We start from the raw sequence: 26408 nt of genomic DNA, 5'->3' as shown, positions 1-26408 counted from the left end.
GGTGACATGTGGCATGAGGGCTGTGCAAGCACTGAGATCAGTAGTGTCCCCCTGTCACAGTCCTGTCTGCATGGCTTTTATCCCCTCTCTTTTGAGGCTGGTATCTCGTGGGAGGTGAACTAAGCACAGCTGTGAGAAAGTTGGTGAACTTCTGTAAAACCAGCAGCACCTTGTAGGACGACACTTGTGTGCACTGTAGTGGATATCAGCTCTCTGCTCTTCCAGTTTTGTCAAAAGGTTTTCTGAAAATGGCTTCAGTGATCATAAAAAACCAGCACATACTTTAGCCCAGCTCAGCTTAAAAAAAAAAAAAAAAAAAAAAAAAAAAAAAAAAAAAAAAAAAAAAAAAAACCCAGTTAAATTTCCGAAGAGTTCACATGTAATTTATCTGTCCACATGCTAATAAAACCTAGAATCCTTTTCCTTTTTTTATTTCTAGCTAATGCCTCTGTTGCGTTTATTCTGATGTGTATTCACACTGTTGGAATATTTTGCAAGGTTTTGCCACGTCTTGTATTTTCCACAGGAATTACACAATGAAAGGCAGTATTTTTTAAGTGCCAAAACTTGCTGGGATGTTTTTCTGGCTCTGTCACTGGCTGATGGCTTTAGTGGCACATCTCCCTTGTGGGTGCAGGGACTCTCAGGGTGATCACAGGGGAGACAGATGAGTTACATCTGTATTTGCAAGTTAAACCAGGTCAGAAGACTGTGTTGGCCTGCACTGTTTGTTCCTGTGTTCACTGGGCTGGTTTTTGCTCTTGTCAGCTAGCACATTTCCAACCTGCCTGAGTGTAAGCTGGGGGGATGCGAGGGCACCCAGGAGACAATATGGATGAGACCCCTTGGTTTTGAAGGGAATGAGTGCTTAGCTGTATAGACAGAAACTTTGCCAGGCTGCTTTGTTTCAAACTCTGCAAATAGTGTCTGGCATGTTTAATTTATTGCTCCAAACTTGGACTTGGGGTCTAAGAACTCAAGTCTGAGCAGCTCTAGGAGTGACTGTACCATATTCTTGTGATTACACAGACTTTTCCTCCACCCATCTTCTGTTTGTTTTATCTTCCTAGATGTAAGCTCGTCAGGGAAGGTATTGATACTTTCTCTTTATTTGTAGAGTATTTAGTACCATGTGGTCCTGACCTGCATAGATTTCAGTTCAAATAACAGCAGTTGAATCTGCTCTTGCCTGTTTGCTTTCAGCTTGGAAAGTTTTCCCTGGCTATAGTGTGCTGTTAAGGAAGGAACAAAGGATCGACTCTTAAGAATTGTAAAACCTGCCTCACTTTAGTCCTGGCTATTTAATTTTGTAGGCTTATGTCAGACCCTTAAGGTTAAAAATGTTTCTTTTCTTGTCTTGGCTTGAAGAGCAAATGGAATGTTTCAAAGGAAAAAAAAAAAAGAGTCCATACGAGGCAGGCCAGAGTGATGCAGCCTTGCCTGTTTTTCTTGATCTGAAACACTGTATGAGCTGGAGCACAGAATGGTCTGGCCACCTCAGTTTCCATCCCATTTTTGGATGGAAAGTTGCTCACCAAACATGAGCAGAAGCAATCATTTGCTTCTGAAAGGGAAGGTTTTTGCTCATTTTCTTGGTTAGACTTTTCTTCGTCTCTTCCTTGTCCGTGAACACCCCCAGAGCAGCAGAGTAAATAATTTTGGCTTACAATGAACAAGTCTGTGAGATGATAATGAGAAGTGGTGAATGAACTTTCCCTGTCTTACACGGGGCAGACTTGAACTCTGCTGAAGGGGCCACATGCAGCAAGGTCAGGAGTGTGATGAAGTATAAGTTTGGAAGGGGAATCTGCTGGAAAGATAGAATAACCCACTGAGTGATAAGTGCTGACAGACTGGCACCCTGGTGTTTGAAGTGCTTTTCCTTGCAGGAGAAGTATGTCTCTGATCCTGTTGTGTTATGGCCAGGCTCAGTCTGTTTTGAAAACCTATACTTTCTTCACATGGAGACTCAGAAAGATTCAGGCTGAATGTGTTTAACAGAACCCTGAATTTTGGGCCATGGATAAAGCCAAATTTTATAAATTGGGGATATGGCTTTCCCAAAAGGTATTTATAACAATAATCATAAGCATATGTCAGTACATTTACATTATTATTATATGTTTACAATAATGTTTTTCTAATATTTCACCATTAAGTAACTGTGTTTAGTGTACTAGTTCACAGAGAATAAAAGTATTAAGTTATGATTTCAAAGGAATGATAAAACAATAACACTGGGGAAGTTCAGTCATCTTAACAAATTGGGAGCATTATTCAATCTGTCCAGGCAGGCTCTTGCATGGTTCCTGTTCTTCTCTGTTTCTTTCCTGTGGGTTTAGCTTCAGAATGCTCCCAGTGTGGCCACACAGGGAGACAAACTGAAATATGTGAGAGAGACCCAGGGTGGGAGGCAGAAGATTAAGTGAAATGTCCTGGGACCTTCCAGGAGAAAGCTGCTCTGCTCTTTACCCAAACCTCAGTGACAGAAGTAGTATCACAAGCTAGTCAGATGGTTTGACTAATATGAGCTTTAAAAAACCAGTAGTGATATGTTTTCAGTTCCTTGAATCAGTTTATTTCAGTTACATTTGCAAATGTATGTATATAAAAAGAACAGAATTACAAATTTTGTAAATGTAAAAGGTTGGGAGAAAGAAAAAGTGAGATTTTTCTTTTTTTTTACCTTCAGTTTTTAATCTAGGAGTGGGGCGTGTTCTCCATCCCATTTCCTGTATATCCAGGACAACAATATTCTGCCACTTTTTTAGAAGACTTCTGGTACCTAACATGGCAATTCTGTTCTCTAGTCTGATTGTTTGACAACCACTGCTCAGAGCATTTGGATGCTTTGGGAGACAAGAGTAGGTAGGGTGGAACTCTCAATAGCATACAGGACTAATCAAGCCTCTTTTAACTACTTTAACACAGAGGGTATATCTATATAGATATTTGAATAAAATTGTTATTATTTTTCAATAGTAGTAATAATAATAAATCACTAGACATGTACATCTATCACGTTTCAGTGGTTTGCAGCCATTCTCCCCTCCATTGGAAACAATGAGATATAACTTACAAGTGCTTTCATTATTAGTATCCCAAAAGATCACTGTCTGCACTTCCATCCCTTCACACTCTGCAGTGTATATGCACTAGACTGCATTTTTGGATCATGCAATCATGCAAATCAGAAAGATCCTCAGGACTCCCGAGTTATTCCTGCAGAGGGTGGACACTGATGGAGAAAGACATCAAGGAAGAAGAAATATTGTCTTGTTATTTTTAGATGAGCTGAGTTAAAAATTGCCTTTATTTTTTTCTCTGCTTCACGGTTTTACTGTAAGAGGCAGGATCACTTTGTTTTCCATCACATTCATTCCAGATGTAATTTTTGCAGCTTTTCAGTTCTTGGCCATGTAATCTTCTCAATTAATTTGTGATGAAATCCCTGTTGTGCAAACTGACATTTTTGTTCATTTCCTCTCAAGTGAGAATACCACTACAGGAAGGACATGTACACACCTAACATCACTGACATACTTTTCTGACATAGTAGCAGGAGGATAAGAACCTACTACACAATTATGGGATGGATTCTTTACCTCCTACAGCATAGGACCATGCTCAGATGGGGTGTTTGTGATTGTTCAGCAAAGGGCATTATGTAGTAGTGAAGTAACTACACATAGATTTGGAACTGGAGAAACAAAAGAAATTGTTCTAGTAATGTTTTTGTTGACTTTAGAAGCATTGATGTGGTCTGGGTAGTGAAATATATAAACAAATGTCAGCACGGACCTACATTTTCTTGCTGTATAGAATCTGAATCTTAAATAGAGGAATGAGAAGACACTGCACAATTCAGGTTGGCAGTTTCACTTACCAGTGGTTTCTGTTCCTCTCTGTTGGTTATGTGTGTAGCTTCAAGTCACCAGGCTGCCACCTTCTATTTTTCAGGTACTTGAATTGAATAGAGGTGAGTCTGAGCCTTTGTGATATTATCAAATAATTTTACACTGAAGTAACTAAAGGTAAACTCTACTTTGATTCAAATTATCTGAATGAATGTGCTCGCTAATTGTTCTGTCAGAAGAATTTGCAACTAGAACTAAGACAAGAAGTGGAGTATTTGTGTACTAGTGACCACAGATTTCACCGGTATTAAAGGGTCATGATGGTCATGATCCTTTTCTACCTAATTTACCTAATTTAGTGCAACTTGAGTGAAATTAGTGGACACGCACCAACACGCACCTTATTGATTCCTCTCTGCATTACTCTGATATGGCTCCATAGTGGAGACTTTGTTATGACTAGTTATTGTAAATAATTTCCACTTTAATTAAAAATGGGAAGGTATTCACAAAGTTAATTGCTGGAAAAAGAAGAAGGAAAATGAGAATGAGTAATTAGATAATTGCTGTTTGCAACTGTAAGCTTTTCTAAAGTATTGAACATTGTTATTGAGGCAAACTAATTGCATTTTCATTTTATTGTGTTTAGAAATTACATGATCTCAAGAGGCTTTAAAACCTTTAAAGAAACTGAACATGGGCAATATTATTACCGTAGGTAATAGTATTTGTACCAGTAAATATATATGACCTAAGTAGACATCTCTCTTGGAGAAGATAAATCAGGCTTCGGGTCTTCAGAATTTATCTAAACTAGATTCAATACAAAGCTTTCATGTTACTTCTGCAGCTCATTTGCTCATGAGAATCAATTTACCTGATGGACACCTCTCATGTGATGCCACAGCTCTGTGCCTTTGCAGAGATCCAGTTCATCTTTGTGAAAACAGAGTGAGGCTGTCAGTGTGCAGTTGTTTAAAATAAGCTCCACACTTCACCGATGTGGTGGGTAAGATCAGAGCTTACAGATCTACATGGGATTTTAGAAGGAATTCATAGGGATTCCTATGGGTCTTGACCTTGGTGACAGTGTTATTGACATAACTCATTTTCTTCTCTGTTGCACAACGGAAATATAAAATGCAGCCTTACTAAATAATCTTTAATGAGGCTAAATAGTCATTGCTGAGTTGTACAACTGTTACTACTACTTTATTTTTTTTTTAACATTTAAATGTCATTTATTATCAAAATTCCTATTAAGGTAATTTTCTGTGCAAAGAAATGAAACAATTATCATCATGTGCAATTAAGAAATATTTCTAACAGGAGATTATGGAATAAATTCCCTACTTTTGCTTGATGAGGAGTGTGAAAAGGGAAAAGGTAATATGGGGGAAATTCTGTTTTTCATTCAGACACTTCTGCTTTCACAATTGATACAAAAATTATAAAAAGCTTTTTAGAAACTGGAAAGTACAATGTGGTTTTGCATTTTGACTCTATATTTTCTCAGTATTACACAGCAGAAATTTAGGCACCATTTAAACAACAAATAGATTGCTAGTTAATGACACTGCTTTTTTTTTACTATTCTTGTGATTCTGAGGAATCACTATTGTGTACATTATTTTGCAGCAAACTTTACAGGTCTCTAATTGGTTACTATTTTGCTGACTTCTTCCTATTACACAAAAAAAAGAGCCATGGTCTTGCATTTAAAAAAAAAGAAAAAAAGAAAAAAAATGCATATCAGATTCTGTTGGCTTAGTGTATTGAATGTGTTCCCAAAGATATGTCTGAGAATCTATCTTGTTGTACAGTGATAGTTTATAATTAAACCTCTTGTTCCCTCGAGGGCCCTAGTTTTGGCTTCCGAAGAGTGAAAATGCAACGTGATAGATGTGTCGCTTTTTTTCACTACAGATGAATGGAACAAATGTCCAGATTTGTCTAAATTACTGCCCACATGTAGATTTTAAAAATTAAAAAAACTCAAAGCAAAACAAAAAACCTGGCAGCTTGTTTATTTGAAGGAATTCTGCCAGTATTTGGAAGCAACATAAATGCAAGAACAAATGGTTCTTTAATTATTTTAAAGCACTAGTGTTGTATTTATTGGCCTATTGTTTGTGCTAAATTCAGCTGTTTTCATGATGTTTAGTCTTCTTAATACAAAACATAAATACGCAGTTAATATCCTGAGGATTTTTAAAATAGATGTTGCCTTGTCAGACGTCTTTCAGAACTGACTTTGTTTTGACAGTTGTGTCACACTGTCTTTTCTTTGGGTATTCTTCCTTAGTCAGTTCACACAGGGTAAGCACCTCAGCTATTTGCGACTCTAATAAACCTATTTTACCAAGTCCAAAGTGTTCCTCCCTTCCCCTCCTTTTGCAGGTGCTTCTTGCAAAGGGATGCTCTGCAAAGTCCAGCCCAGTGGGGCAGAACAGGGCTGTCAGGTGGGTAAATCAAGATCCACAGCTTGGCTGATGGGGTCACTTCTTGTTTTTGGAGACACATTGGCTCAGTACCTCAGTCACGCATGAGCTCCCAGCCTTGGCTGTGGCTGATGGCAAGTCTCTGTCAGAAAGGCAGTGCTGCCTTTTGGTCCCCTCAGAAAGCTCTGCTTTTATTTTGAATGCTCTTAATTTGTGGAATTAGTGCTAAAGCATTTTATAGGCAACATCCTGCCTGGAACCATATGTTGGACAAGGCTGAGCTAGAAGATACACTCTAGGTCTGGGTTAGTCTGACACACAGGAAAGAAGAGAAGGGTTATTGCAGAGTTTAGAAATTTTCTGTCCTCCAACTTGGAAATTAGGCTGGGCCAGATCCCAGTGAATGTACCCCTCAGTTCATTACTTGCTCCTAGAATAGGCTCTTTGAGAGTTCAGTTGTCTTTTTTGGTTGTTCTTTTGCTTTTTTTTTTTTTTTTTTTTTTTTTTTTTTTTTTTTTTTTACTTTCCTCTGTCTTTGAGTATACCAGGGAGTCATACCTAGCTACCTCACTTTCTAAATTCAACATCATTTAAGAATTAGGTTCTTAACATGAGCACAGATGTTTTGGCTCTCCTGTGACTGAGTTTGATAGTGTCCTTGGATAATGCAGTCTGCCAGCTGCAGGTATGCCTATGCCATTCAACTTTGCCTGTTTAGATAATGAATAATTTCATAATCTAAGCATTCCTCCAGTTTTGAAGGGGAGCCATCCCAATTTCCATGTTATCCCCAGCTTAGTCTTGCACCAGCCCAGCTGGACATGGCTGAACACAGATGCAGTGATGGTTTGGGGCAACTCTTGCAGAAAGAGGTGCTGGCCTTGTTTGCTCAGGGGCCATCACCCTGCCTTGGTGTCACCTGCCCTTCATGTCCCTGCTCTCAGCCCCAGCCATCCCCCAGACCAGGGCTCAGCCTTGCAGTGGCTCACTGCAGCTTCTAGAGCAGCATCACCCAGTCCCTGTCCTTGCTGCCTTCCTCTCCCCGTGCTCGTGACAGATGACAGCATTGTTTCCTAGCCTGCTTTCTGGGATTTCTGGCCCTGCCTCCTGTCCCAGAGTTTGGCAATTGCCCTTGCAGAGCGTGCTGAACTCTCCATGACCAGCTCAAGGGGTTTCTCAGCTGTGGCACGGCACAAGAATCTGCCTCCAATTAGCTCAGGAGCACAGCTCCAGACACATGGGTTTGGTTCAGCAAATGTTGTTTGTTTGCTGGGTGATGATGTTTTTCTAAGCTTATGCTTTATTCATAGCATGAGTGACATTTCTGCAAGAGGTAATGATGTATCTCTGGGTCTTAGTTCTGATCTGGTTGTGGAAAATGCACTTCAAACAGCTATAGCAGAGCACATTAGATAACCTACGTCTGAGTAAAATTACAGTAATAACCAGGGGCTCATGAATTAAATTAAATAAATATAGACACTAGGTTTTAAAAACAACAGGGCTTTACTATGATGAAAGGAATAATTTCTATTCAAGGGTGGAATAGATCTTGTTTTTGAATTTAATTATATGTTACAGTTTTGCAATTACCATTGTTGGATTACTCATGGGATTAAAACACACAGATTTTAAAATGAAAGGTAGAAATATAGCTTTTTAAACATTTCATTTCAAGATCATTAGGTACATTATTACCTCAGCTACAGAACAATTTCATATTTGCCCTGATCCTCTTTGATCTCCAACAGATAGGAAACAGCCTTCAGTAGTCTCTCTTCGTAGTGTTTCTTTTTCAATATTCCCATGTCTTGGACTAAATTGCTTCTATTGAAGATCTGCAGTGGCCCAAATTACCATATTTGAGCTCTGAATTTGTTGTATCTCTCTTCCTGTTTTTTCTTTTGGCCTGTTTTCAGATTAATAATGTGAGACTGGATAAGCTTCATAGAAAAAAAAAAAGTCTATTTCATCATGTTAACCCAATAATACTATCAGGCAGCATCAAACAAAAAAGCTGTGTGTTTCTACAGAGCCCTGAGATGAATACCTTTTTTGAAACCTTGAGATTTATATTCCTGTGGGAATGTAAGTGATATAAAGGGCAGCAGATTTTGAGTGCAGCTGTAGTTATCATTAACAGAGGTAAGTATTTGAAGGAATTTTGATATTTCAGCCATGGTTTATTATGAAGGGTCTCTTGTGCGAAATATGCCAAGCAGAGCATAGATGACCATTGATTACTACGTTTGGCTTCATTAAAAAAAAAAAACAAAACAAAAAAAAAAAAGAAAAGAAAAGAAAAGGAAGAAAACTTCTTAAATGCATTATGTTTTTAATATTTAAGAAGTAAGTTCATAGTAACCTGGAAACTCATACTCAGGTGCTGTGAATCACAAAAATTTCTTGTGGAAGAAAGCACAACTGTCTATACTGTGTATGTATCTGAGTGTGCATGAGTTATTTTTTTGTGAATCGTGCATCTTTTATATCTTTAGATTGTTATGATAAGAAGAACATTAAAACCACTTTAAAATTCCTTTACATTGACAGCCAGAATTTTGGATCAAATACATAGAAAGAAATACAGAAGTGTGGGCATTTCTGAGATTCTAGAGTTCCCCATATTATCAAGCAGTAGAGTTTATAATATCTGTATTTTAACTTTCCTTGTACAGTAATATGAACCGGAAAAATAAGATTTGTATATAGAGTCTAAAAGCATAGAAAATTAATAGTTTGAAGTACTGCCTTCAGCTTTTACAAATTTCATGGAGAATTGAAGACTACCGAGATTAAAGGAGGTGTTCAATAGCTGTGTGTGATTGACCAAAGCAGTTTCATTAGATTTTCTTTTTCCATTTTTTTTAAATAATTTAAGCTGCACTTTTGCCAAATACCAGTCTCAGAACTTTGCGCCCTACACTGACAAGAGGCAGCAGTATAAAAGTGGGAAGAGAGGCTTTAGCAATATATTTTCTCCTTTTGCCATTCTCCCAAGGCAAATCTTGGAGTCTCTCTGAAGCCATTTGCCAGCATTTACTATTAATCTCCAGCCTGCATCTATATATTAAAAATTTTTTTGAATTGTATTCAATGGGTCATGTAAATACATCTGCTGTTCAGCCATTATTCATGTAAGATGCAATGCAACCAAATTGTATTGTGATTTTCCTATTGCAAATTGTTGCCCTTTTAAAAAAATTTACTAATATTTTCTTTTTCTGAAAGCAGAGTGGATGCAGGCAATGTACCTGCCAAAGTCAGAGACTGCAGACAGAGGTTCCAGTTTTTAAGTTTCCAGGGTTTTGTGTAGTCAGATTCAGGCATTCTAACTTTGAACATGCAGATTAAATCTTGCAGCCATTTAATCTTGCAAAACCAGAGGTTGTATTGGCATGGAAGAAAATACAGAAATGCAGAAGGCCATGAAAGAATCTCACTGCATTACAGCAGCCTAGCAAGTTATCATACATCAGCTGAAGCATTGTAATTGTCTGTCTATGCACTTGAGCTTGCCCAGAGTGAGGTAAGCATCCATATGCTCAAGGGATTACTCATTAAATGAAGCATTATGGTTTAGTACTGAGAAATCTCTGCTGTCCTCCCATTATTTTCTACTTAAATGACAATTTTCTTCTGCATAACAGTAAGTTTTAATTATGGGATTTGCTGCGTGTGTATGTTGGATGTTTTTCAATTGCTCATGCAGACTGTAGACAAACACATACATGTGTGCACACACAACATTTTCCCTGCTATAATTTGGTATTTCTGGCACTTTGCAATAGTAGGGTCAAAGCCAAACTGTAGCTACCTCTGGAAAATCTTAAAAGTAGCTGTAATTGAAAAAGGCGGTGTAACTTTTCTGTTTTAAAACCTAGTGAAGACCATTTTTAGGAAAATGTAATGCTTTTCATCATTGCTTCAATGTGAGTTTTTGATAAAGTCATGGAACTTTTGAATGTGTATATTTTTTGAAACAATTCTGAAACTCATTAGGCAGTAACAGAAATGCCTTTACATTATCGTGATCCACTGCAGACACTACTCAAAATTTGACTTTTGATAGATATAGTAAAAAGAATTAAATGATTCTGAATTCTAAGTAAGTAAATATAACAAATTTGATCCTCCAGAATAATTGCAGCTTATAATACTGAATGGAAAAGTTTGTTGTTGTTGTAAAATGAAAGGAACTTTTTGATAGGGCTTACTATTGTAGTTCTGTGAGATGTAACCCTTTTGTATATTTCCTACCCCTCATGATTCACTCTGTTGCTAATGAAGTTGTGTTCTGACAGGCCTTAAAATTAATTCCTATGCCTGCATGAAACACAAGTATGGAGTACATAAAGTATAATTGTTTTAAGTATTTATATTTGTCTCCTGATGCACTAGAATCTAACAAGCTCAAAGGAGGAATCCCTTTCATGAGCTGTAAATTTCAAAAGTTCTGACCTATTGACTTCATGAGAGTAAAAATTCTCCAGTGGGAGTAAGATGTTCATCATGTCTTAACATAAAGTCCAGGAGTCAGGGAAACGCCTGGCTGGAATAAACAAGCAGCTCATCCAGTCTGCCATTCTGGCACCAAGGGTGGGTAAGACCAGATGTTTCAACGGAAGGCATAAATCTGCACAATTTTACTGTTCTGTATTGCAGGATGATGTTCCTTACATCACTCACACGTTAAAACATTAAGATTAATAGAGCTTATGACTCTATTTCCTCATAGTCAGTTTATAACATAAATCTTAAAGCACATTCCTTAAATTATTCAGTAATTTTCAAAGCAGAAGATTTTAAAGAGACATTATCAACTGGTTCAAAAGTAAAACCCTTCACTCCCATGCTACCTTTATTAGAGTAAAAGTTGTGAATAATGAGAAAACCTGGTCATTTCGGTAAACTAAAAGTGAGTTTTACTGCAATGTGAGAGAGGCAAAGGGCCGTGACAAGGAGAGATGTGACAGATATCCCGAGATCCTGGGAGCTGGGATGCCTTTTCCATCCTACCTGCCTGAAGGTATTCAGCAGCTCATGTGTGGGAACCCTTCTGCTACCAGTCCTGGGTCCCTGATGCCTGTGAAACTGAAGGGTTTGTCTTTCACTGATCTCAGCTCTGGTTTTGCCCCACCTGTATATTTGCCAGCCTTGTCAAATACTCTGTTGAATTGAACTTACTTTGTTCAAAGCCGATCCTGGATTCTCACCAAAGATTTAGTTGTGAAATATTATATCTCATCTTGTGCACTGACCATAGCAAGATATTTTTCTTTGGCAGCAAACACTCATTAGAACTGATGACTACTATCACCTTCTTAACTTTCTCTTGACCAATTTTCACTTAATTTCCCACTCACTCCGTGAGACAATTTTACAAAATAAAATAATGAGGTAGCATGTGTAATGAAGCTAATGTTGAAACAGTTGGATGATCATCACATTTAAATCAGAATTTTCCTTTTTTTTATTGCCCAATGGGAGCTACTTTCTGGCTAATATTATGAAGGTGGTGGTGTATGAGGGGAAATTAATACATTATCACATTGCAGTGTTGGTATTGGAAGTGGTTCTTCACACATTGGGTAGCAGACATATAAACTTGTATGCCAGATGGTGTTGCAGATGCAAGAATTTTACAAGGGCTCAGAGGGATACTGGACAAGTACTTGAAAGTGATATCTACTTGGGGGTTGCAAAATAGACAGGCTACAATAGGCTCAGAAAATCTCCTGAGCTGAAAATAGATGGAGAAGAGGGGGAGCACCAAGGGTAGCAAAATATCATATATAAATCTATATTTATTCTTCTTGCTTTTGAAAAGAGACTACTAGACTGGATGAGCCTTTAGTCTTGCCACTAAAAACATTTTTATATTCTTATTTAAGTAACAAGTTGTTGTGTGAGAGGATTTTTCTGGAACAGGAAATTAATGTTGAAGGTGGAGAAAACGCAGAACTGCTTAAATGTAGAAAATTAGTAATATGCTTTGTGATCCATATTGCTAAGGAAAGAAAAATGAGAGACAGTTTTAATGCTGAGAGAATATAAAGTGTGATTACTTTCTTAGTAGCTGACTGCATAGGTTTGCAGTCTTGCCTTTTTAACTTTTATATTTCAATTTATATTACCCTGAGGAATAGATCTTCATTGTTTTGTAGTGATTTCTACTGGTAGTTCTCCAGGTAAATCTAGAAGGCATTTTTTGGTCTAGCTGCTGGTCTCCTACATCCTACATGCTTCTTTCTGTAGCAGAACTTAAGTTCTTGCACTACAGTAAACATATACTATTGATAAAGAAAAAAAAATGGCTGTAGCACTATGTCTGCTATTCTTCTTTTTCAGAAAGCAGATCCTTATGTGAAGCAATTAAAAGAGACATGGTCAAGTTATAGGTCATGGGTCTGTTTAGTGACTCATGATATTGAAATTTTTTATGCACGTAAGGCATTTATTTTAATCTTGTTTTTTTTTGTTTGTCTCATCCTTCGTTGGGGTTGGCCTGGCATGCTGAATTCTTATATTTTTATTGTTTTGTGGCTTTTAATGTCTACACAAGCACTTCTGAAAAACAAGAGAGTGGTTAGAATGCCTCTAAAGAAACAGAGAGGCCAGGGCTTGAGTGGGCTTTTTTAATTCACTCTGTATGTGTTGACTACCAGAGCTGGATTATAACTTGTAAAAGTCACTAGAAGCAGCTGACTTTCTTATCATCCATAAAATTTAAATTTGCATCTGGCAGACCTTTTGTTGCCAAAAAAGTTCAGGAAAAAATTACAGTTATCATTGTTACTCTTGCTGTTCTTAATTTTATTAGGATTAATGATGATGGTGAAAATTATAACTGTCCTTACTCCCAGAATTGCTCTACTTGATATTAAGAAGATCAAAATTCTGCTACAGTGTTTTCTTTTGCATATTTTGATGTTTGGATAGATAATACCAGCTACAAATTTTTATCATCTGTCTGAAGTTATTTCTTGCTGATCACTAGCATGACTACAACTCATGAGCTTATAGATACTCTAAAACCATTCAAGAATAAGTTCTGTGAGAAGATATTTTTCCAGAAAATATTTCTGTAAGAAAAACTGCTTTTTTCATCCTCCCAGTGTATTATTGGTGTGGGACAATAGCAATTTAGCAATAATTTCCTGGGTACAAGTTATTAGTCATCTTTGTTCTTTTGAGGTGATATTTTCAGTGGTTTGTTTTTGTGGGGTTTTTTTTTTTTTGGTTTTTTTTTTTTTTTTTTTTGGCATTAATGACACTTTTGTCACCATGTGGCTTAGTCAATTACAGATGTCCAGAATAACAAAACTCATAGTTTGCATGTACGTGTCTATATTTTTCTTGGGGTCCAGGGAAATGTGACTATTCTGCATTTCCTAGAAAGGGAGTTGTGAGACCTCAGCTCTCACTGCACATTACACAGAGAGAATCTGTAATGAGCTCTTTCTGTGCCTCAGGGGGAGCACAAAGCAGCTGGAGTGGGACTAAGAGTCCAGACAGCTGAGCTCAGTGGGGATGGAGGATGGTCAGCACTACAGAGAAAATGTTCGATAGCTTGTCAATTCATGACCCTGAGGTCTGGGAGGTTTCCATTCCCTCAGACAAACGCTGATCCCCATTAATATGAATGGTTGAACTTCATTTGACATCAGTCAGTCCAGGGTCTGAGTGCGAGTACATTATTCCCTGTGCCATTAATGCGAGTCACATACCCCAGCTAGGCAGACAAGGGAAATAGAATTTTCAGTACTCATTGTTGTTTTGCTTTGCAGTACTATGTGGAGGTGGTCAGCTCCTCATGCTTGATTATCTCCAAGATATTTGTTGCATTTTATAAAATTCATCGGCAACCTTGTGCTTGCTTCTTAAAAGTGGTATGCTGTATCATGTAGCCCATTTGACAGGGTAGAAAGAAGCATGTCATATTTAAGATAGTGACACTGATAATTAGCTGTTAGTATCTAATTCCACTTCTTTTTTCACTTCAGTTCCTCCTAGAATATCTAGTGAGTACATTTAGCATCATTTTCCCCAGCAGAAATAGTAGGGACACACTTCCTTTGCAATGATGCAATGCTGTATGTACTAGTTACTGTATATTTTAAGTTGAATGTATGAAAGGTATTATATAAGTTTTGAAAACTACCTTAATAGTGTTTTATTCTTCTCTAGGCACAGGAATTTTGATTTTGTATTGTGATTTAAATAGACAATAACTAAAAATCAAGGCTTTCATTGCTTAATTGGTTGTCACATCTCTCATTTTAGGGGTGGTTGCCATTTAGTTTGGTAAAGGATCCAAAGACTCAGATTCCTTTTGAACAGCCAATATCTAGTTTTTCTGATGATTTATTCATAGCAGTTTGGTTTTTGCGATTCCTTGTGAGGAAATTGCCCTTCATAGGATCTGTCTATGTAAGGTTGTTGTATAATGCATGTTCATTTGCTTAGTTATATTTGTAAGCTCCAGCTGTGCCCATCACTTGCTAAATCTGTCATTGAAGGATTTTGTTTTAAATTCTGCCTGGCTTTGTTTTCAGATGTCTCTGAATTCCTTCCTGTGTTGAGTCACAGCTGTGAAAAGAGAAATCTCCCTCTTTAATTCAAGGGGTCAGTGGTTTAAAAGCACTAAAGCCTGGTGGAGAATGGCTTAAGGAAGGTAGTTAATCATGGTGGTCCCAAGGCTTCATAAACTTACACAAGGCTCATCTGACAGGAAGAGTCCTGGATATCTTCAAGCCCTGGTTTCTTTGAGGAGTAGCTATTTTACCAGGGAGTGGAATCCTCTATGGAACAAGCACCTGTGATGGGTCTTTGCCACCTGCTCAGCCGTGGCTATAGAAACACAACTTAATCTTCTCCACCACATTTCTTTTTCTAGCTAAGCCAGTGAGGAGCCCAATTCCTTTCTAGTAGTTTTTTTTTACCCACAACGTTGAGAAATATTTAATGTGGTAACTACAATGGCTTCCACTTCTTGGTGCCACTGGGAGATAATTGACTGGCAGGAAGGAGTTGCTGATCTGGACAGAAAAGAGAGGTCAGCCTGGAACACGCAGATGGTCTGTGTGCTTGGCGTGGTTTGGGTGCCAGTAATTCATCCAGTGGCATTTTTCACCAGCTTCTTTAGAGTCCAGTGGGGGAATCCTGGAATTAATCCCCTTCTTGTCTCAGTGCAGGCAAAAGCCAAGTTAGTAATTTAGTAATTTAGTAATTTTGACACTCTGTTCTGAGCTTAGTTTACATGGCAAATCAGGACTATGTGGGTGAACTGTACGTGGAAGCTGTGAGATACTGAATTAAGTGATACAGCTAAAGCAGTGCCTGCACCTATGCTGTGTGCACTCCACTTGCCCTGTGCACACATTGCTATTCTTGATACTGGAGTTTATTATCTGCCTATGAATCAGTTCTTGAAGTGCTTCAGCTTCTGGACAGTTTCATAAAAGAAAAGTGATTCTGTTTTCAGTCAGATTTTAATAGTAAAGCAGTTAATTTGTTAGAAGCTCAGGTAGACATTGCCCTTATCAGAAGAGTCTTTGGGAAGATAATGCCACTAGAGAGTAGAAAAAGTCATTTGATGGCTGTCAGACATCCAAGTTTAAGTGGAAGGATGTTGGATGTTGAGCAAGACCTTCAGTGTGTGATTCAGTTGTTATTCATTTGTCCATAAACTGCTAAAGGAAGTAGTAGAAAAATTAGGATTGTAGGAGACATGAGGAAGTCATATGGTTTTGTTTGTATTTCAAAGGATGGATAACTTCAACTTTGGATTAGATTGCTTAGAGCTATGTCCAGTCAAGTTTCAAATGTCTGCAAAGATGGAGAATCCACAACTTCTCTGAGCTCCTGTTCCAGTGTTGACAATCCTTTCATTCCTTGAGGAATGAAACCTCAGAACTCCCTCAAACTTGAGATTTCCTCATCATCTTACGGGACAAATGACTTAGGGAAAAAGGAAATGAGAAGTGTTTTACATCCTGCCTTTTCAATATTGGTCTTCTGGTTATGGAAACTAACTGGTTGACCATCTAAATTTTTCCTTTTTTTTCAGTGAAATACTGATTCATCCTTGCACACTGTGTCTTCACTTTGTTCTCACAAGACAAAGGAAAGTTATTGTGATTTTAAACTAAAGTGGAAGTATTTCTGTGTTGAATGGAGGTGATGATGCCTGAATTCTTGGTTTCTTTTTCAGTATGGCTGTTTCAGATTCCGGGAACTGTCATGATAGCACCCTTCACAAAGCAGCTTAAAAATAGACCAGCAAAACAACTATTGCACCAAATATAAATTGATTCCTGCTGTGTCACAAGCAGAAAGATTTTTGAGGGTCTGAATAGACAGCAGCATGTTGTAACCCTTGAAAATGGTAAAATTGATGATCAGAGGACACAAGACTGTTGAAGCTTTGATAGCCTGCTGTCTGAACTCACTCTGGCAGTGTGTCTTTCCTCACGCAGCTCTGTGAAGTTTTTTATAGAAAATGAAACTGTGATTGCTTGTAATTTACTGCAGTTTGCACAAGCACTTAAATCACAAATAAAACACTGGAAAAAGTGGTATGTGAGTCATGGATCTCCCTGCAGGTCTGCTGTCCCTGTGGAGAAGGTTGGCTGTGTGACTAGGGGGATGTGGGTACTGGTCCAGACTGCTAGTGTGACATTATCCAAGGGATGTCATCTCCTATGGCAGCATTAAAAGAAATCCAGTTAACTCTAACAAGGATAGAGGGTGGACAGTGGAGACATTAAAGCTTTTAAACTGCTCAGATACTGTGATGATGAGTACCTGAGGGAAATCCATCAAGAGGAACAGGTCCCCATTGAGTCAGTGACTTGTGTAAGCTCACAAATGGGATATAGAGGCTCTGCTGATTCTCTGTCACATATACTCCAAATTTAAATGAAATCAAATGTTTAAAAATACCACGAAGAAAGAAAACGTGTTCAGTCTAACAACAATATAACTGGGTTATTGGGCCAACAGAGATCACTGTTCTGCAGTGTACACGTTCATATGTGTATCACTTTACATTTTAGCTGCACAAAATGTTGATCCAAAATTAGTTGGACAATGCATTAAAAAAACCCCTTCTCCAGTAGGCTTCAAGAATATAGTCATGAATTATTAAATCAATTTGTTGGAAGTGGAAATTAAAATCCTTCCGGCATGTCTTTCCCTATAGTGTAGTTTATACATTAAATCCTCAGACAGTGCTGTACAAAGTTCACTGACTGTGCATCAAATAATGAGGCCATACATTGATGAAAGGTATTTTAGGAAAATATGCCATTGGATATATAGCAAACAGATTTGATCAAAGCCCAGCTGCCATATGAAGTACACATTTTTTAACCATTGTTAAACTGTATTGGCCTGAATTCTTTTGAAAGTTACGATTTGACTTCTACACAGCTGACAATAAACTAAATAGTACTGGCAGTTAAGGAAACATCCTTTCAGGATTTGTAAAATAGAAATAATAAAAAAAAAGTTTTATTATATTAAGATGCCAACTACAACATGCAGTTGCTTCTACTTGACATTTGTAACATTCTGTTTTTATCTGAGAGTCTCACAGACTTCAGATACAGCTGTGAGTGCCTGCAAGCATTTACACAAAATTACAAACTATTTGGCAATACATTAATGCTCACATCAGATAATCTAGCTACAAATTTTAGTACAATAAAGCTTTGGCTGTGAAATGAAATTTACATTTTAAATATTTACATAACTGTAAGTCTTTGTTCCTTTATTTCTTTTTGCTTTGGGGAGGGTTTGTTTTAGGGTTGTTTTGGTTGAGTTTTTGATTTAGGAGGGTCTGCTGAGTTGTGATTGTGTGCATAATCTGCAGGTTGTGCCTGCACACAGAGTTGGCTGGCTGGTGATGCCTCAGATGTGTGTATGGCTGAAATGTGTAATATATTGCTGTATAGGGTGCAATTAATGGAGCCATCCAGTGCTAGGATCTGGCTGAGGTCTGGATTGCTTGGATCAAGGACAGGAGAGCCCCACCTACTCACATCTGTAGATGTCTCCACAACACTCACTGGCTGTTCCCTTTCAGAGTATGCACTGTTACCCACCTTACTGCTGTATCCCACAGAGCTCTAAGTCTGGATTTGATATATCACAGATTTCACCAGAGTGCTGCGTCACCGTCCCATCAAACTGGGTTTTTCACAATTGTGCAAAAGTCATGATAGAACAAGTTAAAGTAACTAATCTGTAGAATACCCCATTGCCACTAGTTACTGGTAATGCCCAAAAATATCAGCCAGTTTGGACTTCTGGTCCCTGCTAGAGGACCAATGCTTCACTCCTGCCTGTGTTGGAAGGTCTTCTATGAAAGGAAATAACAGAGAACGGTTTTTCCATAGCAAAACACTGGCAAGAATTCCTGGAGGTGAAAATGAGACTGTAATCCTTCCTTTTTGTTGGCCAATGTAGGTTTATGTTTCTTCCAGAGGAAGAATGGTGGTTGCAGGGTCAGTGGTTTAGGTGGCTTGACACCTGAGGTTAATTCAGGCTGCAGCAGGACAAATGCCATCTGCTAGAGTTTAAATGCTGGCAGATCTCCCCAAAATGAGCATTTATTTTCTCTGATGGCCATTGTGACATTTTTCTGGCTCTCCAGTATTTTCTCAAGAGCAGGCCAAGGCTGTTCCACAGACAAAGCTTCCTGCAAGTGTTGTCTCCTTGTCTCCTTCACTCAGAGCTGAGCCAAACCACCCCAAGTGCTGCAGGTGGTGACAGACATTTCAGAGGAAAATTCTCTGTCTCTCTTTGAACCCTTCAGACGTCACAGTACTTGGCAGAAAGTGGTTTTCCATCTAGTCTACCTTTTCATTAATGTCTCTAGGAATTTTTATGCTACTGCTTTTTTCTTTTCTTGGATACCAGAATTACAAAACTCATCTTAGAATCACTTTTCATAGCGTTAGTGGTTTTTTTGGTCTGCTGGGGAAACATGCTGTACTTAAAATAATGTAACGCTGAGGTTTGGCTTAGGGCTCCTTTTGATTCTTATGTGTTGCTAAATCGTGCCTTACACTGCTTTCTTCCTTGGCTTGTGTTTGGGTTCTGTTGTTTGGTGTTTTTTGTTTTTTTTTTTTTTTTTTTTTTTTTTTTTATGATCAGATTTGTAGGGCGTTCTGATGTCTTTCTAAATAAAGAGCCTATGGAAAGCTGTTATTATGGACGTAGTACCTGAAGTCATAGTTCCTTTCTCAAAGAAAACAAGAGGAAACAAGAGGAAAAATAATCCATAAGAGATACATATGCATCTGACTTTAGAGTGAAAGGCATGTTGATATTTCTGTGGAAAGATCCCAGCTTCACATCTGACTGGTGGGACATTTTATTTATGTCCCTACCTCCTCTTGGAAATATAATTTTCAGATGACAAATTGCTTTCCATCCCATCCTTTTTCTTGAACAATAGATACTCTGTTTGAGAAACAGACTGTAGAATGTAGAAAGCAATGAGTCTGGTTATTTTTTGGGGTGTTTTTTGAGTGGGGTTTTTATGTTTGGTTTTTGTTTTTTTCTTTTTTTGAGGAGACACAAATGCAAATAATTAGGGTTAGAGAGTAGCATTTGCTTTATCATCAGTCTTGGGTTTACACGTTACATGTCCAAAAGATAGAATGCCACAGATAAAATTTCTCAGAATCAGTGTTTGTAATGATACATAACATGTCTGTGTGCATGGCTATCTGTCACTTTCTGAAAAGATTACTTCTGTGTCTGTGTGAAATTTTTGAGTTTAATCCTGACTTTACTGACATTGACCTGAAAATTATCCTGATATCTTTTGAGGATGAAGTGCTCATTTCCTATGTGTATAATTTTAGGTGCCCAACAGTAAATTTCATGTTCAGATGAGCAGTGTGACACAGACCATTCTGTAAGGTTTCTACCATTTCAACCAGTGTTTATCTCCAAACAGAATACATGCTTGTTAGAAATGCTTCCACCAGCAGACTCCCTTCAGGAAGATGCTGAAAAGTATGAAAAAGTAAACAAAACAAGGGAGTTCCTTCCTTCTTCTTCTCTCATTTCACTTCTTTAGTCACCATTTTTTACTTGAGCTTGAGTTCATCTCAACAAAAAATCCAGTGTAATCCTCAAATGTACTTTCTCTGTCTATTGGAGAGCTTTATTTATTATCAGAGGGTTCTCTGCAATAAGATTTTTTGCTGACTCTATTCCCTCAATTGTGTCCTCATTGTCTCTCAGACCCTTCATTTTTCTTTGCTCTATTTGGTTCTTCTCAAGTGGGAATCACAGCAGTGATTTTTCTGGTCAAGTTATTGGTGTTGAATGGGTGGTGTGTAAATCCTGTGAGGAGCTCAGTAAAAGTTAAAGCCTTTATAGTTTTGCAAAACTCATTGTAAGCTGGGTATGCTTCTTAGGAGTCTTTGCTAAGTGTTTGGATATTTAACAATAGCAAAGACAGCTGCATGACAAAACCTCATCTAAACCAGGTACACTAAACCCAGTGATTTTATGCAACATAAAATGAAAAAAAAAATCACTTACTGCAGGCTCACATAATGTGCTTTGATTGTACCATTGTATTTTTATTCATTAACTTATCCTGGTGTTGGGAAGTGAGGTAATGCTGATCTGGGATTTGTGTAAAAAGCAGTATATTTCTGAATCCTGAAAGAGAACATTTCCTGTACTATAAACAGCACAGAAGCTACTTAATAAGTAGGAGAATAGTGATGAATAATTCTGTTTACCAGTTCTTGGATGGAGTTAGCTTTAACTGAGATTTCATAATGAAGAAAAAGCATCTTCTGCCAAATAATAAACAGACCATCTATCTAAGGGGTAGAAGAACATAGTTTCATTGTGGTCTGGATAAATGTCATCTTTGTTATTGCAGAACTAAGTTAAGATTGTTAAGTAAGTCTGAGGATGTAATTTTATTTTTAGTCTATTTGATTTTCTAAATTACTAATCTGAGCCATATATGCTTAACAGTTTTCCCTCTTACTAACAAAGACAATTCAATATCCAGTTTATGGTTATAGTACAGTTTTGAACTACACAGTAGGCAACCACAATAATTTTTCTTTTAGAATTTGTATGATAATTTCAAGGTGAGATATCTACATAATGCATTGGACATGCATATCTGTATACTAGTAACTAAAATAACATGCTTTGCATTTGTGTGCATATAGATTCTCTACTTGTAATAGTAGAAAATTATCTAAATAAATAGATATCTCTTAATAAAGAAATGATAAAGAGATAATGTACCTTTCAATAAATATGAATTATAGGTGGGGTAGTTTTTGTTTATTCTTGTAGCTGATTAGTTTTAAATCTTTTAAAGCAATATGTTTGTCTGAAAGGCCACTTTTGTTGATGCCTGGAAGAGACATCTTTTGCTCTCTTCTGACTCCATTGACCGAAATAAAATAAAATCCCAAGATGTTAAACAAGGATAGAGGAGAAGAAAGAAAAACTCTTGCATTAGTGACAGAAAATTACATATTGAAGCTAAATGGCCTAGGCAACTTACTCATTAGGTTTATAATTAATTTATAAGCTTATAGTGACTAGATGTTATCTAGAGCTTATAGCTGTAGATTATCAGTTGTCACGATTTGCAGCATTGCTATTAGATTCACTAAAACTGAGCCATAACTCTTAATTGGAATATAAAATTCTGAGTTTTAAAATGACCTTGGAAAACTAGTGCTGGGAACAGGTTTTAAATTGTCCTCCAATTTCATAAAGGCTTTTTTAACAGAATTAACTGAGAGTTTCATGAATACGGTTTAAAAAGTGTGTGTTTGCAGATGGGTCACAGTCATTTCAGCTCTGGACTTCGTGACGCCAGGAGAAGTCAGAAACTACACAGTATTTGTGAATGCAAGATTTTGCATTTAGATAGGTTTGGGCTTAACAATCTGAAAAAGCTCCCATAAGCACAGAGCTCCTTACTGTCTGTGTGTTTGAGAAGGCTGAAGAGCTCTGTTTATTGCCACAAAGGGCCTGGAATAAATTATGTTTAGCAAATTGGCTGCAGGTTTTCTTGTTTCAGACAGTAGCTTCGCAGCAATCTGTTTTATAGGCTCCACTAGATGTGACCAATTGTGGGGAGGTGACACCTCGTTTCGGGACGTGACATGGCACATGTGCCAGTCAGTCTGCCCACTCTCCGTCAGGATGGCAACCCACCCACAGCTCCACTTTCTGTCTCCTGGCAGCGTAACCCACAGCCCGGTCCGGATTTATGGGCCCCGCTGGGAGGTCCAAGCAGGATGGAGCCAGGCTGCTCAGCCCCTCTCAGCCTTGTGCCTCCCGCCCCTACATGGGGCAGATAAAAGCTCCTTTATTCGCTGGAAATGCCCTCGTTTCAGCGAGGTGTATGCATGGCTTCCTTCCCTGCTCCGTCTTGCAGGTGATAATTAACACAGTGCAGTGCTATTTCCTAGCTGAAGCCAAGGTGGGGAAGCAGCTTTAGCCTCAGCGTTTTTCTTGTCAGACTGTTTTTACTCATTTATTTTGGATCAGGTCATGGTGGGGAAGTTCTAGAAGGTGTTGGTCCTTAGCTGAAGTATCAAAGAACTAAACAAGCCAGTAATTTTTCCTTCTCTGACCAAATTCTTCTAACTTTTGAGGGGAGGAAGGAACGGAGGAGTCAAATTTGCTTTTAGGTTTTATGTTTTGTTTCTGCTCATGGGACTGTTTGCTTCTGATCAGTGTGACTTTGGGTCTTTTCAGCACAGGACACTGATTGACATTGCATATGTTACAGAGAGGAAGGATATTTCCTGAAGATTAATGGCAAGTTAGTTGGCTTGAAGTTCATTAACCTGAGCTAGACTGTTGGAAGGACTCTGTGTGGAAGCTGGAATTGTATTAGAGGATCATCATAAACTAAAAATATATGTGACAATCTGGCCAGATTGCAATGAATCTAAAGACAGGACAGGGTTGGCTCGAGCTCACAGAGCAGCTGCCTCCAGTGTAAACTAACTGCCTTGTGAAAGCAAATGGTTTTTCACAGACATTATTCAAATAAAAGGGAAAATAAGAAAAAAAAAATCAAGTAAAAAAACCTGAAGGTTCCCATTAGCAAAAAATGCCTAAATGAAAAAGTGAGGTTGTGAGCTATGGCCAAAGGCCTGAGTTTTTTGCTGATTCTGTCAATTCAGCAAATGACAGTGCATTGACAAAACTGGTTTTTAGTCAAATTTAGTCTTGATTCTTCACAGTAATTTGCCTCAAGAAAATGAACCCCAAATTCTTTGGTGAATTCCCTGTTGGCTGAGGCCCAGACCTTCAGGCCATGACATCTCAACATACTTGCAGTGAGACTGGCTCCCACTTAATTGCTTCTTTTTGAAGTAAGGTTTGTCACTGTCATCCTGCTGAAGATGTGTAGGACTGGTGTCTCATCTTCATATATTCTTCTCCCTTCTCCCCTCCCCTTCTTTTCCCCTTCTTCCCCCTAAATATATTTCTTAAAGACAGTTTAACCCTACAATAGTCTAATCCACATCAGTCCTTTGTGGTGCACCCTCAGATAGACATGTTGGCACAGAAGAAGTAAGAGTCTTCTCTCAGGATCTCATTCTGTAATAAAGGGAAGGGAAAGACGAAACAGGCATTTCATGTTTGTCTGTTTTCTCTCTATGTCATCTCATGAACATGCACTCCCCTTGGCCAAGAGTAGTGCATTCAGACACTGAATGTGAGTGTTGAAGAGGGGACTGAGAGACTGAGAAGAAAGAAGCTCACTGTTCTGCAATAGGAGCTACGTTTTGGGCATTTTACAAATTATTTCCCTCTTTCTCTTTCACCATCGTGCCCTTCTTGCACACTTCCTTGTCTTTTATTATTGACAGAAGGTCTGGAGGCTCAGAAAGCCCAAGTTTCATCTTAGAGAGATTTCCTCTGTTGGAGAAAATTGTTTCCATCCTTTCATGCCATGGTTCTGGGTGCTGCTGTAGCTGAGTTGCCTGACCCAGTGCTGCAGGAGCTGTAATGCTACACCAGGGGCCACGAGCTGTGCTGCATCTCTCACGGGCTCGTAAGGAGCCTCTCCTTTGGTGTCTGAAAGTGCTGGCTGATGTGGGCACTAGGATTGCTCATTTAATCAGGCAGTTCCAGTACCTTTCAGAAAAGAATTTTCATGGCAAGTCATGAGCCATTAATCTCTCGACTAACCATAACGTTTCTTTATTCCTTTGTTTTACAGTATTGCTCAAACACTGATAGTTTTAATTTCACCAGCTGTCTCACTTGACCTCTAGCATCATGCACTTGCAGGAGGAAGGATCTGGTCTGACAAGTATTTTCATACTCTGATCTCTGTGATTTATTAACCATCAAGTTTTGCCTTCAGAACTCAAGATGCCATTTAAAATAATTTCATGTGCAAAAATGGAGTTATTGGGCAAAAGGGATCCTTGATAGCTGGGTACAAATGACACCAGGATTGCTGTTGCTGTTTTCTTTTGAACTACTGTGCTGTGTGACCTTGAGGAAATAGGTTCACTGCAGCTTTATGGTTCTGTTTTTGCATAGGGAAAATAAGGACAGTGATAATTGCTTTCATTTGTAAAACACTTCAAGATTTATGGAATATGAATGACACTTATTAAGTGAAAAGTGTTGCAAAGCTGGCTTAGTTGCACACTGTGCTAACAAAATCTCCTATCAGCCTGTTGACCCCAGCCTGAAACACTCATTAAAGTTTATAGGACGTTTTGGTGGATGAGTTGCAGTTATTCTGCTGGAAATATCATACTGAAAGCACTTTAAATCCATCATCTGCATTGACTTTTTTTCTATTAGAACTAAACACAACTGCTTGTTCTATCCAGTTTTCTTAGTTTATTTATGAAAGTTTTGATGAGTATGTACTCGTTAATTCTGGTTGTACCCCATGGCATCTGAGACATTACAGTTTATTCTAGTCATAGCATAAACATAAAATAGCTGTTGTACTGAGATAAAAAGTTATAAAACATTAAGATATCCAGTCGACTGGTATGAACTAACAAGTTGCGTGGTCACTTTTGAATGGCAAATATTCTTTTTGTGGGTGCTGCATTAATTTAATTTGTGCTTGAACTTTAGCCATGCTAGACACTGGTGTTTGAAAAGTTTACATATTTTTCAAATGTCAAAATGTGTAAATTTAGTATTAGAAAAAACAAAACATTATTACTTGTACTGAAGAAAAAATGCTTTTTTAGCAAAGAAATTAAATGAGCTGCTCTTTAAAGATAGGTCTGGCTTGCTTACAGTATTATTATTTCTGCAGTAATGCAGGTCTACAGATGTTTTCCTTTTTTTCTTCCAGGTAAAACTTGGGTTGTTTGAAAAGTGGGGAGATAGTTCAACATAGTGCAAAAGAAGATACAGAAGTAGAGAGCAGAATGAGAACTCTGCAAGTGCCACATGCCTGCAGCCTGCTGTCTTTAGTGATGCTGTTCCTTCCAGTCACTGGAATGTCAAAACAAAATATCCCAAGACTGAAGCTTTCCTATAAAGGTAAACTTTCTAGTATTTTTTTCTGGTTCTGCTGCTTTTGTTTTGATGTGATGTTGCCAGCCGTTTGTTTGTATTACTTACAAGGAAAGTAAAGCACTCCCAGAAATACAAAATAGAGGCCTTAAAGATGGATTAATTCTGCCTAGGGACAGTATTAAATTCTGGGGCTTTTTTGTCATATAGAGGCACATGTTTATGAAATATAGCTGTCTTTTTAAGCTATTATTTCTGTTTGCTCCAAGAGGGTATTAACAGACTACATAACTTAGAGGGGAGTGGTACTTGAAACACTCCAAGCTGCATTGGAGACATTTCCATGTGGCTGGTGGGGATGATGTGAGACATGCAGGACATTCCCACCTTCCTAGAGCATCAGAGAAAGTCTAGAGTGCTGCCTCAAGTGTTTCAAGGGGACTGACATTTAGTTTTACAATTCTTTTTCTATCAATAAGTTGGTATGTTAAACTCCACATATGTGGTTTTCTTTCTCCTTGCCTGTTTGGATCACAAAATTGTGTTTCTCTGTGGAATTTCTTAGTCTTGTGTGTAGTTCTTG

The 26408-nt window shown here is 38.1% G+C and overlaps 1 protein-coding gene across 3 annotated transcripts in view; it reads left to right on the top strand.

The window, feature by feature from the left end:
* The window catches only part of SEMA3D (semaphorin 3D), a 134353-nt gene that overhangs the window by 16492 nt on the left and 91453 nt on the right, over positions 1–26408 (top strand). For all 3 annotated transcript variants that reach the window (XM_021539566.2, XM_021539570.3, XM_021539567.2), the window contains exon 2: positions 25662–25852. In XM_021539566.2, the coding sequence (XP_021395241.1) occupies positions 25738–25852 (115 nt within the window). In that variant the 5' untranslated portion in view covers positions 25662–25737. The remainder of the gene's footprint in view (positions 1–25661; positions 25853–26408) is intronic.

Source organism: Lonchura striata, chromosome 5, assembly GCF_046129695.1.
Source record: "Lonchura striata isolate bLonStr1 chromosome 5, bLonStr1.mat, whole genome shotgun sequence".
NCBI lineage: Eukaryota > Metazoa > Chordata > Aves > Passeriformes > Estrildidae > Lonchura > Lonchura striata.
The sequence above is the reverse complement of the archived record's forward strand: the minus strand, read 5'-3'. Positions and strand labels throughout refer to the sequence as shown.